This window comes from Marmota monax, unplaced genomic scaffold, assembly GCF_021218885.2.
Source record: "Marmota monax isolate L192 unplaced genomic scaffold, Marmota_monax_Labrador192_F-V1.1 WCK01_AAM20220418_F8-fsc00006, whole genome shotgun sequence".
In the NCBI taxonomy this organism is placed as follows: Eukaryota; Metazoa; Chordata; class Mammalia; order Rodentia; family Sciuridae; genus Marmota; species Marmota monax.
The window spans coordinates 11,844,603-11,859,683 of record NW_026693712.1 but is presented as its reverse complement, the minus strand read 5'-3'; the positions used below and the strand labels follow the sequence as shown (position 1 = coordinate 11,859,683).

The 15,081-nt window shown below is 41.5% G+C and overlaps 1 protein-coding gene across 2 annotated transcripts in view; it reads right to left on the bottom strand.

Moving 5' to 3' along the window:
- The window catches only part of Dpysl3 (dihydropyrimidinase like 3), a 104,783-nt gene that overhangs the window by 40,496 nt on the left and 49,206 nt on the right, over positions 1-15,081 (bottom strand). Inside the window, exon 1 of one of the 2 annotated variants that reach the window (XM_046460312.2) lies at positions 14,626-14,816. The exons of the other annotated variant lie outside the window; for it this stretch is intronic. Within the exon in view, the coding sequence (XP_046316268.1) occupies positions 14,626-14,664 (39 nt within the window). The 5' untranslated portion in view covers positions 14,665-14,816. Of the gene's footprint in view, positions 1-14,625; positions 14,817-15,081 lie in introns of those variants that run through there. 2 annotated transcript variants of the gene reach the window in all.

Genomic DNA, 15,081 nt, shown 5'->3' with positions numbered 1-15,081 from the left:
TCAGGTCACAAACATCCACCTGGATGCCCACCCTCCTTTCTCTGTAACCTTGAAAAGTAGTTTGACTTTTCATTTCTTTTTAATTCTGTTTAGTTTATATGTATACCTTAATTAAGGACCCAGACATACTTCCTAAAAAGGAACATGGAGCAGGGAGGGAAAGAAAGAGTCACTCTTTTTCTGTTTCTTTCTTGACACAAGAAACAGACTGTGGTGATGGCTAATTCTCTTAGTCACCACATTCCATCTGCTTAAAAGCTTATATTCTCATAGCTCTGCTTTCATTTGAGAGATAGGTAGCTATTAAAGCAGTGGCTATTTTTGACTCTTGGGCCCCAAACTTCCCATGTTATACTGAGAGAAAACTGCAGATGCTCCAAGAACAAGGACTTCAAGAGATCAGGCAGACCTGGAATGAAAGAAGCTCTTGAACTAGACACAAAGGAGGCACCACTTAAACCTTATCAGAACTCTCGGAGGGGGAGGGTAGTTAATCCTAAAACAAAAGATTTCTTCACCTTCAACATAGTTCCAAGGCTTTACACATAACAGGAACCTTCTGGAATGCATACAAGACTGTTTACTGTCTGCAAAGACTATGCTAATATTACAGAAATATGCCCCCTGTGCTCAAAGACACACAGACTTGATCTTACTCACATAGTCACCAGATTGTGCCTCTCTCTTCCTGATCATTATTCAACACTCATTGACTAACACCAGGAGTAAAGCCTTCTTTCGGAAACATTCTGAAAGAATCTTTTATGACTTGTCTCTGCTCATAAATGTTGCAGGCTAAAGTTTACAGTTGCCAGTGTTTTATGCTTACCAAAGCAAGATGTTCATTGTGACGTGTATTAAGAGATGTCTAAAAAAAGTAGCAAATAAGATACAACCTTTGTGGGACATCCCAGACACAGCAGGTTTTCACCAAGGCTACCACTGTCTCCCTGTTACCCCACATCTTCATCTTTTATTCACCATTCCTCTTATTCGAGGGTAGCCTTGGTGATGCAGGGATGTCCCTATCATCATGGAGCAGATGTCTAGTAGGCTTTTGATGCCTCTTCCTTGACACCTGCTCTTCCCAAACCACTTAACCAAGGGAAAGCATACAAGTGTCAAGTGAAGGAGATGTGTCACTTTTAAATCGTGAATTTATGCATTCATTCCTTCATTTAATGTTTATTAATGTCTTCTGTTTATAATACTACAGATATTATAGTGAGAAAAATAAACTCCCTGCCATGGTAGTGATTGAAAAGACAAGGATGGAGTAAGTTACTAGATAATTGGTATAATTATCTAGCAAATAATTGAGTGTGGAGCTTCAGCAAAAGGAATGTGTCCTAATGGAAACTATGGATTTCTATCAACAATGCTATTGATATTGAGGAGAAAAAGGACAAGGGCATGGGGGAACCCAGGGAGAGTCAGGAACTGCTTTTTAATATGAAGAAGGCATGTCTAGGAAGCTGTCAGCTGAACAGAGACTTGAATGATCTGAGTATTAGGAAAACTGTACTCCACTCTGAGGGAACAGAGAGCAGAACCTCTTAGTTGGACCTGAGCAGGTCATGTCCCAGGGAAGGCAAGAGGGGAGGACAGCCAATGCCCAGTCACTGAAGGCCAGAAGGCCTGAAGACCTGAAGACCTAGAGGTTGGCAGGGCCAGCCCAGCAGGATCTCAGAGCCATGGCCTGTGTTTCATTTGAAGTGCAACAGAAGATGTTTGAGCAGGGGAGTGAATTGATTTACATTTCAAAAGGCTAGCCCTGGTTATGCCTGCAGAATAAATTAGGGGTAGGCAAAATGGAAGCACAGAAACCAGTCAGGGAGTTCCTGCAGTACCACGACAGAGGCTTGAACTAGGGTGGTGGTGGTGATGAGAAATGAAGTGTTTGGATTAAAGATTCTAAAGGCAGAGCCAAGAAAGTTGCACAGGTATACCTAGTTGAGCTGGGATTCAACTCCAGTGTCTGCTGAAAACAAAACCCACTCACCTCTTGACTTGACTATTGTTTTCTTCCCACTAAATCTAATGTCTACATTTTAAGAACTGACAGACCACACAGCTTTAAGACAGGGAGGAGGAGCTGCTATAGAGCCATCTAGATGCAGTATTTAAAGTACCTCCTATTTCTTCTATCGTAACATCTACCTGGGTTTTCAGGGAGTTCAGGTTTTGTTTTGGTTTTGGATTTTGTTGGTTAAATGTTTATCACATCTTATTTACAATATTTCTAAAAACTCCCATTGTAAACTCTGGTCTAGACAATTTTCAAGTCTATTTACCTTATAGACGTGTGGGTTTGATTTCCTGCATTACTAAATATGACCCAGAGTGGGTTACTGATTCTCCTTCGGCAGATCAGATTTCTTCAGGGCCTGAAGTCCACCACTATGAACATTAGTTCTTCATTAGGTGTAACTGTTCATTTTGACATGTGAAAGTATGTCACCAGTGAGATTATAGTAAAGCCCAAATACCTTGGTTATTGTCTTGAATTTCCCTGATCTGTATTTTGTTCTAAGTCAGGAGCTAAATACTTTCTTTTTTTTAAATTTTTTTAGTTGTTGATGGACCTCTATTTTATTAATTATAAAGAGTTCTGAGAGTCAAACCCAATGCCTCACACATGTGAGGCAAGAGTTCTACCACTGAACCACAACTCCAGGCCAGGAGCTAAATATTTTCTATCTAATCAATTAAGTGGATTCCAGGTCATGGAGACATTGGAGGGCATTGTTTCTTTCGCCTACCATTAAACAATTTGATAAGTAAGCAGCTTGGACTAACTTCCTTATTGGGAAGTGGTCAGTGAAGATTTTAAAGTCAAAAAGAGGGTGAGTTTGAGTCCACCAGTTAGTTAATAACCATGTAATTTAAATAAACTAGCTTCCTGAGTCTCAATTTCCTCATCTATTAATTGGAGATAATAATAACTATAATCCAGGCATGTGATAAGGCTTGAATGAGATGAAAATTATGATTAAAAATCAATTAGCATGGGCTCTGGCCTGGTATTGTTTATTACACATATTAATTATCTTGGTCTCCCTGGTCTGTTCATTGAGAATTTCCCAAGATAGAAGTTTTGGATTTGTAAATTCTTTCATCTTAACTTTCCCTTGTATGACTTTGCTAAGATGCCATAAAGCAGTAACAGATCTGGTGGCTTAAATAGTAGCAACATGTCTTCTCCCTACTCTGCAGGCTAAGATCTGAGACCGTGGGTCTGGGCTTGTTTCTCTGAGCTCCTCTCCTTGACTTGTTGGGGGCCCTCTTCTCCCTGTGCCTTCTGTGTCTCCCTTTGGGTGTCGGTGACCTAACACTCTTCCTATGAGACTCTTGCTGGAGTAAGGCCCACCCTAATGACCTCATTTAACACGATTATCTCCTTAGAGACCCTCTTTCCAAGCAGTCACATTCTGAGGTACAAGAGGTTACAACTTCAACATATGAACTTCAGGGGGCTTGTCAGGGGATGATTTGTCCCCCAAATTCTCTTGTCTTTCTCCCTCAAAAAAGCATGAGGGAAAGCATGAACCAAAGCAAGGGAGAATGAATCTTATGAGCCCCGCCCCCTTTTAAAAACCTTATTTTACTGTTTGACCTTGGCCAAATTATTTTTCCTCTTTGACCCACATAGTCTTAGTCATATAAATGAAGGGGTCAGAATAACAGGTCCTTCTCTTCCTGCCCTTAACCTAGCAAAGGTAAGTTTTCCCCATGATTTCTCATAGCAAAAGGGAATCTATGCTAGAGCACACAATGAAACAACCAAAACAAAAACAAACATATCTTCTTTGGGAAATAAACTCAGGATGAAGTCTCTAGAAGCAGAGGATTACATTCAATTGCCTTACAAACTTCTTAATTACTTAAAGCCTTTTCTCTTTATAAGGCCATAATTTAAACCTACTTAGTTGGATAAACCAGAAATCCTGCTCTGAATTTATCAATATCCGTAAACAAAGTAACCTCATCAAGATTTGGGACCCAGATTGGCTTTGAGGGAAAGAGAGCATGTTTTCAAATAAAGGTCTCCTTGAAAGAATTAAGGGGAGAAGAGTTCTAAAAACAAACACACATACAGAGAGAAGATGTAAAATTAAAACCAGCTTCCAAGCTTATAGGTTAAGCCAACGAGGAGAGAGGGAATAGAAAACCGGCCATGTTTCCTCTCCAGCTGTGCAGCTTCAGGTCTCAGGACACTGTGTCCCTGTATACATGTCGACAGCCTCAACAAGGCAGGAAGGCAGGCAGGGGCAGGGGCGAGGAAACAAATGTGCTCATTTGAGAGCTGAAGAAAGCAGAGAGAGAAAGTGGTTTTCCATGGAAAATGGCACAAGGGATGAAGTAACTCGCATGGAGACATTCCAGAGACATGACATTGGGATGCAAGTCTACAGTCGGAGACTCCTGCACTGAGTGGCTTTGAGCAAGTTATTCAACCTTTCATCTTGGGGTGGCTTTTAATTGGACTTTAACTGAAAAACTTCAACTGAAAATAAATCTTTTATTTCATTTTTGTTGTTAATACAAAGATCCTGGAAACAACCAAGACTATTCAAACAAACCAAATGGGATTCATTTACCTTAATTCTTCAAGCAATGGGATGATATACAGCTAGTTGAAATTATGTTACGGGAGAATATTTAAGACATGGAAAGCTGTCGATGATATATAGTAGAATTGAAAAAAAAAAGGACATAAAACAGCATGAACAATTTGAGGTGCTATTTTAATAAGTAGCACCTACAGTCATAAGAAAAAACTTCTCAGCAAGGATACTAATTGGATTCACAATGGTTGTCTCTGAGTAATTTCATTGTGGTTTATTAATTTGTTTATATTTTTTGGTAAATTTTTCTACAGCCACTGTACTTTTTTTGCAATGGGGGGGGGGTCTCAGTTAACTTTTAAAATCTCAGTGTGCTACAGTAAACCAGCCAGTAGAAAAAGACCTAATTCATTTGGCCTCAGTTTCCTTGTCTGTAAAGGGAGACTGAACTTCAAAAAAAAAAAAAATCTTTAAGAATAAATTTTCAGATCACATTAAGACAAACTTCAGCAGAATCTTGCCTAGGATTTATTTCAGAGGATGGAACATGCAGGGTTGGGTTTGGAGAAGTTGGCATTCAAATTGTTAAGAAATCCTTTATTGGTATTTTTGTTAATTCAATGTAAAGCGGCTTTTGGAGCTGAGTGTGAGAGGCATCTCCCTAGCAAGTTGTTCCTGTAAGTACGACAGTGTGGAATTGCTATGGATATGCAGGAAAACAAGACTGTACCCAATAGCAAGGCTGAAAAACTTCCCCATGCCCAACCCACATGCAGAGAAGGGGCAGCAACTGGCCGCTCTTCACATCTCCCATCAGCTAAACCACTTAAGCCTGATGGGAAACAGGTGCAGAGAAGTAAGCCCTGGACTAGACATGAACTCAGACTGGACCCAGTGCTTTGGGATTCTAGAAGTGGGAGAAGATAAAAGAAGGCAGAATTTAATACAGCACTATGTAGTGGGGTTAATGAAGAGACAAAGATGATGTTGCCAAGAAATTAAGTATTATACATCTGTATCATGAGTGGTCATCTATTTAAAAAATACTAGTTATCATGATATTTGTGGTATATGACAATGATCAAAATATGTAATTAGTTATGCTTTATTTTCTTGCTTTAAATAAATGTTTATATTCTCGCTTATAAAAAAAAAAGAAGAAAGAACATGGGCTATGAATCTGATAAACTTAAGTTTGAATTTTGGTTTCACCACTGAAGGCTTGTGTGACTTAAAGAAAATTACTTCTGTGGGAAATCTAATTATGTTTTTCTGAGGATTGAGATTCTGAATAAAATACAATAAATACTAATTCTTATTATTATTAAACTAATTTTCCATGTGTATTTATCTAGATTAGATTTTTCCCATGCCAATATTTATGCTGTTAGGCCCAGAGCTGGTGGTCAATAAACACTTTTAATTAATTTAAAAAATAGAAAAAATGCTTTTATTACATATGATTTTATTATATGATATGATTATAATATATATAGTGCTTCAGATGATTTCTAACCAAAGGTTTAACATCCATGAATACATTTGACTAAATTTTCCTTCCCTTTCAGAGGCTTTCTTTAAAAGAATCTAATGAATTATTATTACATTGAGACCATAAACTATGTGGTTTATATTGAGATGATCTTGGCAAAATTGGCTTTAACTGACCCCACCCTTCAAAGCAAAGAATGAATGAAAATGAAAACTATTCTCAAGAATAGCTCCAAATAAAAGCCCAAAGAAATTTGACAGATGCAGTGGGGTGAGAGACTGAAAAATCTTTGAAAGAACACACACACAAACATCAAAACACTCCATTTAAATGGCCAACAATGGAAACAAACAAACAAACAAACAAAAATCTATGAGCTGCTCCTTGGCCAATATTTCTAAAAGGCCAAGTTTGCTGTACAAATGCAGACTGGCCTATCTAATTGCTGCTAATAACCCTCATGACTTTGTGATTTATGTACAAAGGCAGAAAGAGGCCTCAATTAAGATCTACATTGCATCCTAGTCAAACAGTCTTTGTAACAATTTCCTCTATTTGAAATGAGACTTAAAGGTCTATGTTACTTCTTTATATTGTTTGTAGTAAGAGAAATGATGTGACTGTTTGCAAGCAAGATGCACCCAAGTATGTCCCTGAAATATGTTCAGAATGAGCCCAGGTGCAGTTCGAAGGAAAGGAAAGGAGGCCAGGGAAGAAAGAAGAACAAATGATGGACAGGCTCCCTGGCACATCTGCCCAGGGCACGACCTGCATTATAATAACTTGCTTGTCCTGCTAAAGTGCTGTAATGTTTCTCTTGGCACAGGGATCCCATGCCAGTTTCTTATAGGCTTTATTTTAAGTCTTAAAATTCATATTCTATAAAGTCATCAATGAAAGGGAAGATGATGTTCAAGAACAAATGTGTGCACTCTCAGGTTATCCTTTTCCTTGGAATTATTCTTGCAAGTAAATGTTAAATATATCCATTCATTCAACAAATTGTGACAGAGGACCTAATATGGGCCAGGCAAAGACTTAAGTGCAAGAGATTCCCTTTGGTTGGTAACCTCATGCAGTACTCATGGTATTACTGGGTCTTTGAAGGTAGGTAGGTTATTTCCATGGAGAGTAGCCATCATACTTAAAATGTTGACAAGAGCAGCTGAAAAGAAAGCATATACACACTCAGAGTTGTTTTCTGTTTGTTTGCTTGTTTGACTCGTCTAGATTTGAGGCGATTGTCGCCTTTATGACTTTATCAATAGTAGCCTTCTGCAAAAGAAAGACTGTCTGTGATTGCAAATGAATCATGGCATCACTTTAATAATGTTCATTTTAATTAATACTAGAGCTCTGATAAGGAAAGAACCTATCAATCATCTTTATTCTGTTTCTCTTCTACACAATCTGCTAACTAAGTCTGCTCCCTAAATGAGAAAAGGGCTGGAATTTTAAGGGTAAAAAGCAACCAAAGCCCTTTATATCCAACACAGATGTTGGATGGTCCTGCTGAGTTCAAGCCAACAACTGCAGTTCTCATCCATTTTCTCCCAGCTCACTCTTGCCTCACAGCAAGGAATTGTAACTCCTCTCTATAAAATTGAAATAAACTGAGGTCGGGCTGGCTCAGAGGGTCATCTGAACTGGCCAGGATATCTGGGATCACCTAGTTCAAACTGTATCCATGCAGGAAATGAGAAGGATAATACAGGTTTCCCCAAAGTCACAAGTCAATCAGAGGCAAGGGCGTGTCTGACCACAACATGCTGATACTCTCCTCCAGAGTTCTCTTGCACTGCATCATAAAGCAAGAAGATGCTTTGGCTCTACTAGTCCCAGGGACACCTCTCCTAAATAATAAAATCTCAGCAGGGCGCAGTGGTGCATGCCTGTAATCACAGCAACTCAGGCTGAGGCAGGAGGATGGAGAGTTCAATCCCAGCCTCAGCAACTTAGCAAGGCCCTAAGCAACTTAGAGAGACCCTGTCTTTAAATGAAATATAAAAAAAAAGGTTGGGGATGCTGAGTGATTAAGTACTCCTGGGTTCAATCCCCAGTATCAAAATAAAATAAAATCTCATTTCTTCCTTCATATCTCATTGTCTAGTCTTTCCAGAAAAATAGAGATTAAGCCATGAGAAATGTGTCCTTGAATTCCAGATGTCCCAAATAGGTTGCTGGATCATTCTGCTGCGGAGCTCCCCCATCTGGCTTAGTGTACTGGGTGTGTCTCTGCTTGGCTGAATGGGAATGGGGAGCCTGGCTCCTAAGTCTGGGAAAAGGACAGGGTAGAGAGTGAAAAGGGGCCTTGAGCCCAGATCCACACTTAAGCAAGGCAGAAAAATAGCATCTGCTTTTCCATCCTGCATTCACACATGCTCCTGGACAAAACCCAGAAGCTAACGCAGACAGCTGGCAGAAGAAATTCATGAACCACCGCTAGGAGGACATACACTCAATTGTGGTTCCAACAGTGATGTGTGATAGGCTCAGTCAGACCTTCCTCACTACTTCCTTCCATTGAACACTGGCCCACATCTGTGAGCTACCAGGTGTGGGAAGTTGGAAATGATAGAGGGAGAGAGTAGTCACCTGTGCATATGGACCTACTGCTTTCTTGCCTACAAAACTCACTTCATCCTAGGAACAATCCTAGGATCTTGCTTTTTCAGCTGTGTGACTTTAGGCAAGTCACTTAATCTCTCTGAGCCTCTCTCCAGAATGCAAAATGGTGGCTCATAATTATACCTATGAGTTGTTGTGAGTTAAATGAAATTATCCACATAGTTTGCTATGAGTTGAACTAAATAATCCCAATAGTTTGTGCTTGGCACTCAGTAAATGGTAGATATTATAACAGCTCCACTGTGCATGGCTCCGTCTTTCAAACTAAACTGAGCTCCCTGCAATCTAATTAACAGAAGAAACATTCCTCAAGTCAAGTATGCTAGACTCCATGAAGGGACAGGGACCAAAAGAGGCCAGATAGAGAGGTTCATTCTATTCCACTAAACTAGTTTGGTTTGATTTGGGAAAGACTCTATTTCATAGGTTGAAATAGATGTGTGTTGAGTGTGATTCAATAGAAGAAGGACTTCACAGAAGAGTCTAAAAGCAAAGATGCCAATTTCTCTGGGGTTTCCAAGGTCTTTTCATTCATTTCCCATTGGCCTAAGGAAAAGGTGAGGTTGCACATAGATTTGAGGAGAGAGTAACCAGGGAGAGGTCTGGCTCTCCTATTAACATTAGTTAGGACCCTAACTCAATAGCTTCATCACTCAGGGAATGAAAACATATCCAAATTTCCAAGCCCCTTCTTATTAGAAGCATTGATTTAAACAAACAGAGGCACATTTGCATCCTAGGGACACATCCTTACTTTTATAAAAATTTTTGAACTTTTCAAATGTAATAAAATAGACATAAATGGTTCTGTAAAATATGCCAGTAGGTAAAGAAACAAGGGTCCTTTAGGATATAGAGGGTTTTTGTTCTTTTTTCAAATTCAATTTATTTTTCCAGCTGAGGAAAAAAGAGGAAAAACAACTAAAAGTCTTGTTGTGAATAATCACTTAGAAAGGACATCTATAACCTGTGTCACTCTAAGATGGAAGCCAACTGGGACTGAAAAACAATACAGTTCAACTAAACTAGGAAAACGTCCTGTCTTTAAGTTCAGGGAGAGTTCCTGGGTCAAACTTCACAATAGACTGATGGCCTTCACTGGACTGTCAAAAATGACAAGTACAATTCTGCAGAGTAACTGTAACATAACCAAAGCAAAAAACTCGGATTTCATATAACACAGCATTCATTTTTGTTTGTGAAAACTTGTTTTAAAAAAGAAGCTTCCCAAGTAGTTTCTTTCCAAAGTAGACCTTTGCCAAGTCTTTTATTAATTTCCACATTCCAAAGAAGTTGAGATTTTATAAATAAACCCATATTTACGACCTTAAAACATCCGGGTTCACAGACCACTCTCAAGGTCACTGCCTCATTTAAGTCTCCCAACAGCCCAGTGAGATAATAAAGGGGGCTTTTTATTTATAAGCTAATGGTTCTGCCACATAAACTTGAATTCTCTCAGGAAATCTATTTCTCTAGAATTCTCCAAAGTGCCCAGCTGGCTCAGTCACAGCAACTAACGTCCAGAGCTCTTTATACACCAGAGGCATTTTGCTAGTATTGGGAAAGAGGAAAACCTGGTTGGCAACCATTGCATACCTGCTCAAAATATCAAGTAACCAGTGAACACCCCAGGCAGGGCCTGGACAAGATTTCCACGATCAGATATCTAAGATGCTTTCCATTCCTCAGTGTTTGGTATTATTCTTCTGTCTTTTACTCTGGAATTTCCCTTCTTAGATGCCTTACATGGATAGGGCTGGTTTGGGGTAACTCCTTCTTTTAGTTTCTCCAACTCTAATCCTTCATCTCTTAATATTTTCTCCCATTCTTAAGTGATACCCTAAGAAGCAAAATGAAGGTATAGATTCAAGGGTGGGGCTTCCCTGGTCACTTCCTTAGGTTCTAGTCTAGTTTTAAGTCCCCAACTCAATAGCTTCAAAGAGCTGGGTGTTCCTCCAGTTCATAAGAACTGTCTTCTTAAAAAAACAAAACACAACAAAACCAAAACCTTATAGCACCTAAAATACTTTTAAGCAAGATCACAGAGCTCTGACTGCACACCTTAGACTGAACTCTCCAGGTGGAATTCCTAACTAAGGATGCTTCTTCCAGAAGTTCCCAAATAACATACACACAACTCAACCTCAAATGCAATTGAAACGTATTATCTGAAAGACAATATTTATAGACATCCAATTAGCATCCACTTACAAATAGTCAGTCCTCTATAGGGAATTCTGGAGCTCTTCATCTACACCTTTCAAAAACCTTAAGCTGCAGGTGGCTCTGGGAGGCAGAATTGAACCAGGGAAGCTTCAGCTTTGATGCTGGGCAAGCCCTGGGTGTAATCTCCAGCTTTGCCTCCAAATTCTCACTGAATGACTCTGGATAACTGACTTCACCTAGCTATGTTTCAATTTCCTTAACTGTGAGATGATTTCCTGCAGAGAAATTAGAAATTAGGAAAACTAATTAGAAAACCCATATAAAGCACTGGAACTAAAGTACCCACCCTTGTGGTCAGCTTCAAGTTATAGCTTATATAAGAGGAAACCAATGACTGCAACTACCAAAATTGTCCCCCTGTAAACTTGATATGGTGGCTACCATCCCAAATATTGTCTTTATGTTTTACTTAACATAAAAGGTAGAAGAGATTTTCTAAGTTTTTAATCCATGAAATAGGGATAGCTATAGTGACTGTCAGTATTGATTCAATGACTCAATGAGACAATGCATCCAAGGCACTTAACACAATGCCTGATGCACAATTAACATTCAACAGATATGACTTTTTATTATTAGAAATTATTTTTAAATCATGCAGTCATTTAACTGAAAATTATTAGGTATCCATGTGCCAAGCACTGGGCCAGACAGTGTATATGCAAGGTCTGTTGTCCTGATCTGATGAACCACCCAGAATGGTCAATCTCTGATATTTAGAAGCAAGGACTAGTGTGGAGGTAGAAAAGTTGATCCATAAAATACCCTGAGAGGGAACAAAAAAGATCAGAGGCCTGAGCTACTCAAAGGAAAAGGCCCAGCCAGTTCCACCAGTGACAGAGAACTGTGTCTCCTCTCCCTGCACCCAGGAAACCATAAACATAGGCTAGTGGGCATGTTTTAATCTCAGGAGAGAAGCAAAAATAAGTGGAAGGAGAAAAACAAAAACAAAAACATGACAAAATAATTCTTCTTTGGACCAAACATGGTGGCAGAAAGTGGTGACTAGAGAGGAAAAGGGGACAGGGTCAGGAAAGACTGCCCCCCTCAGTCTTCAGATTATAGTGACACTTCAGCAACTGGGTGGGGCAGCTTACACAGAAAGGAAGAGAGGGCGTAGGAAATCTAATTCAAATTGCAGAACATTACCATTTTTTAACTAGACTGATATTGACAATAAGCGATGGATGTTACATTTGGATCTTTAATCTCATTTTCTCTATGTGTAGCTCTGAGACCATATTTTAATGTTTTTAACTATACTTAATAAGGTATCTCAACCCTTATAGTACATAGATAATTATCATCTTCTATAGACATGAAAAAAATACACAAATAATCTATTCTAAACTAGAATTCTTGCTCATGAAAATACAAACACAAAGCATAAGGAAAAAAATCTACAAATAGATTCCCTATCCCCAAAGACCAACTGCTCTGGCCATACCCTTCCTTGTCATCCCTCTGGATTTAACAATGAATGTAAAGCAACCTGGCCTGAAGAAATTTCCAACCACTGTCCACTCCTGTTAAAGCTGCTGGAGACATAGCCCCAGCTTCGAGGCACAGGCTGCTATGCAGCACCACGCCCCACGCCCAGAGAAAGGATAGGAGCCGCACTGAAAATGAAGGATGTACCCCAGGGAAGATCATCCAAACAGAAACAAAAGGGAACCCACTGCAAACCTGGTCCTGAGATTAGGGCACCGCTACATTTCCTGGGGCTTTTAAAGCAAGTTATATCAAGGTTAAATCTCTTTATCTTTCTTTAAAGTGTCTTAAATGATACATAGAAGAATGGGCGTGGCCCGCAAAGCCATGTCACAGATCTTCCATAAGAAGAACCATTGCAGTTTCAGACTAGGAGGAAAAACAACCAATTGATACTTTGTATATCCCAAAAAGGAAAATTGGCAAATGCTTACTAAGTGTAAATAAGTGGAATATACATGCAGCATACCTCCAGCATGTAATAGCATGAGAGCTGTGGTTCTATCTCCTGAGTTAGAGAAATAAGTATAAAAATGGAGCTCTGGTCCCAATCAGCTTTTAAAGAATTTGGATGTTACCTTCTACAGATCTTTGCATAGACAATTGGCACTGAAAAGATATTTTGCACAGTAAAAGCAATGGTCCCTCAATAATGAAAAATGAATGATATTAGGTAGTGGCAAATCCAAAGCCTCTTCCCCGGGAAAATGATCCCTACCCAGTTCATCTCTTTTCCTTGGAGTGTTTCTTTCTTGGGACCAGCCTGTAGGGTTGGGGTGTATTTGTGTGAAGTGAAGCTCAGGTGCATGAAAAAGGTATGATGCTGCAATGGAAATAAACCAGTTGACAATAAAGTGCACTCACTAGAGGCAAGAGAGGCATCTTCCTGCCTGTGGAGAGTAAGGTACTGCATAGCAATAGCAATAGCAAACACACAGGGTGTTCCAAGAATAAGGAACAAGAGCAAACAGACTCCAGCCCACAGCAAAACCTGGTGGATCCTGGCAATTTAACTGGGGTGGCAGGTAAAGCTCTGCTCTGGGGCAGCTGCAGAACCTCCCAGGGGCCAGCAGATCACTTCCTTTGTTCGCCCTGCAAAGATGGAGTAGCCACCCATTCCTCCACTACACACACACACACACACAATCCTATTTACTATAGACAAAGCACAACCATACTGTTTCATACTAAACTAACAAATGTCAGTGGCTTTTGCTTTTTGATTGTTTTAGTGCCCATCCCAGACTGCCATATGGCCGTGTTATTCAGGGACATCATTGCAGCACACCACTGAGGAATCCCAGGTTGGGGCGCGGTATTTTACTCAGAAGAGCACCTTTCTGGACGCTGCTGAAGATGTGGGTTCTGTACCTGATAATGCCACATTCCCTCTCCACCCCGCCCTAGGTGCACGCCCAGCACATCTGACACCCTCCAGCCCCGGGTGGCTGGGTCTTGCACACAATGGCAGTAGGACACGACATGTACACAGCCTGTGCCTGCGACCACAAACTAAAATCACCAAAAACTCATCCTTTCTTGGGATGTGAGAAAGAAATGACACGAAAAAATTATAAAATAAATCGAAGGGAAAAGAAAGTTGATCATTCCCGCAGCAGCCACGTTATCTGTCCGGTCCCCAATATGACACACGGAAACATGAATCGCGCTGAACGCAGGCAAGAAGGCGACGCGCGAGGACTGGTGGTCCAGACACCCCACCACCCTCGCGGCGATGGGGGCCAGAGCCCTGGGACTGGAGCCAGGAGAGGGGCGCGGTCAGGCTGCCGAGTACCCCCGAGGAAAGGTATCATCTCCCCACACCCCAGTCCGGTCAAAAGGATCCTTCAACAAGCAACACTCCTCAACCTGGGCAGGCGCACCGAGCCCCGGGCGGAAAGGGAGTCCACGGAGAGCCCGTGCGCCCTCGGGAACTACGGGCAGTAGGAAAGGAGGAAAAATAATCCAAAGTTCTCTTTGCCACTGTTTGGGTTTCCTCTTTGTTTTGTTTCCCCCAAGCCCCCGGGTCGCTCAGTCTGTGTGGCGCCAGGCGCGCCGGCTGGACTGACCGCCGCTCCCCACCACCGGACAGCGGGTCCCCGTCTCTCCCCCGGGACCGGCTAGGGAAGCCGGCAGGACCAACCGCCCCGCCCGCGGCGCAGTGGGCAGCAAGTGAACCGGGGAGGAGGTGGCAGCGGCTCCCGCGCCTGGACTCACCGTGATCCGCGGGATGTTCTTCTTGCCTTGGTAGGACATGGTGGCGGCGGTGGCTGCAGCAGCTGCCTCCCTCCCTCCTTCTGCTCCTGCTCGCCTGAGCCTTGCTCAGCGCACAGCGCCCCGAGATCAGGTGGAGCGAATGGTGCGCTGGCCACGGCCGCCGCCTCCTCTCGCCTCCGCCCCCCTCCCGGGCTCCCGCGGTGGCTGCCAGAGACAATAGTAAATCTCCCTGGTCCCCCTTTCACCCCCGACCCCCCCGCCACACACACCCTCCTCCACTCGCGTTCACGCCCGGGTTTTGTTGTGTCTTTTTTTTTCTTTTGTGGTGCCAGCTGGGACCCCGTAAGACAAGAATGGCTGATCTGCGACTCCTCCCTCTTCTCTCTTATCCCTATTGATTTTCCTCTTTGCATCTGCCTCACCCACTTTTTCTTTTTCTTCCTTTTTTTCCCCCCT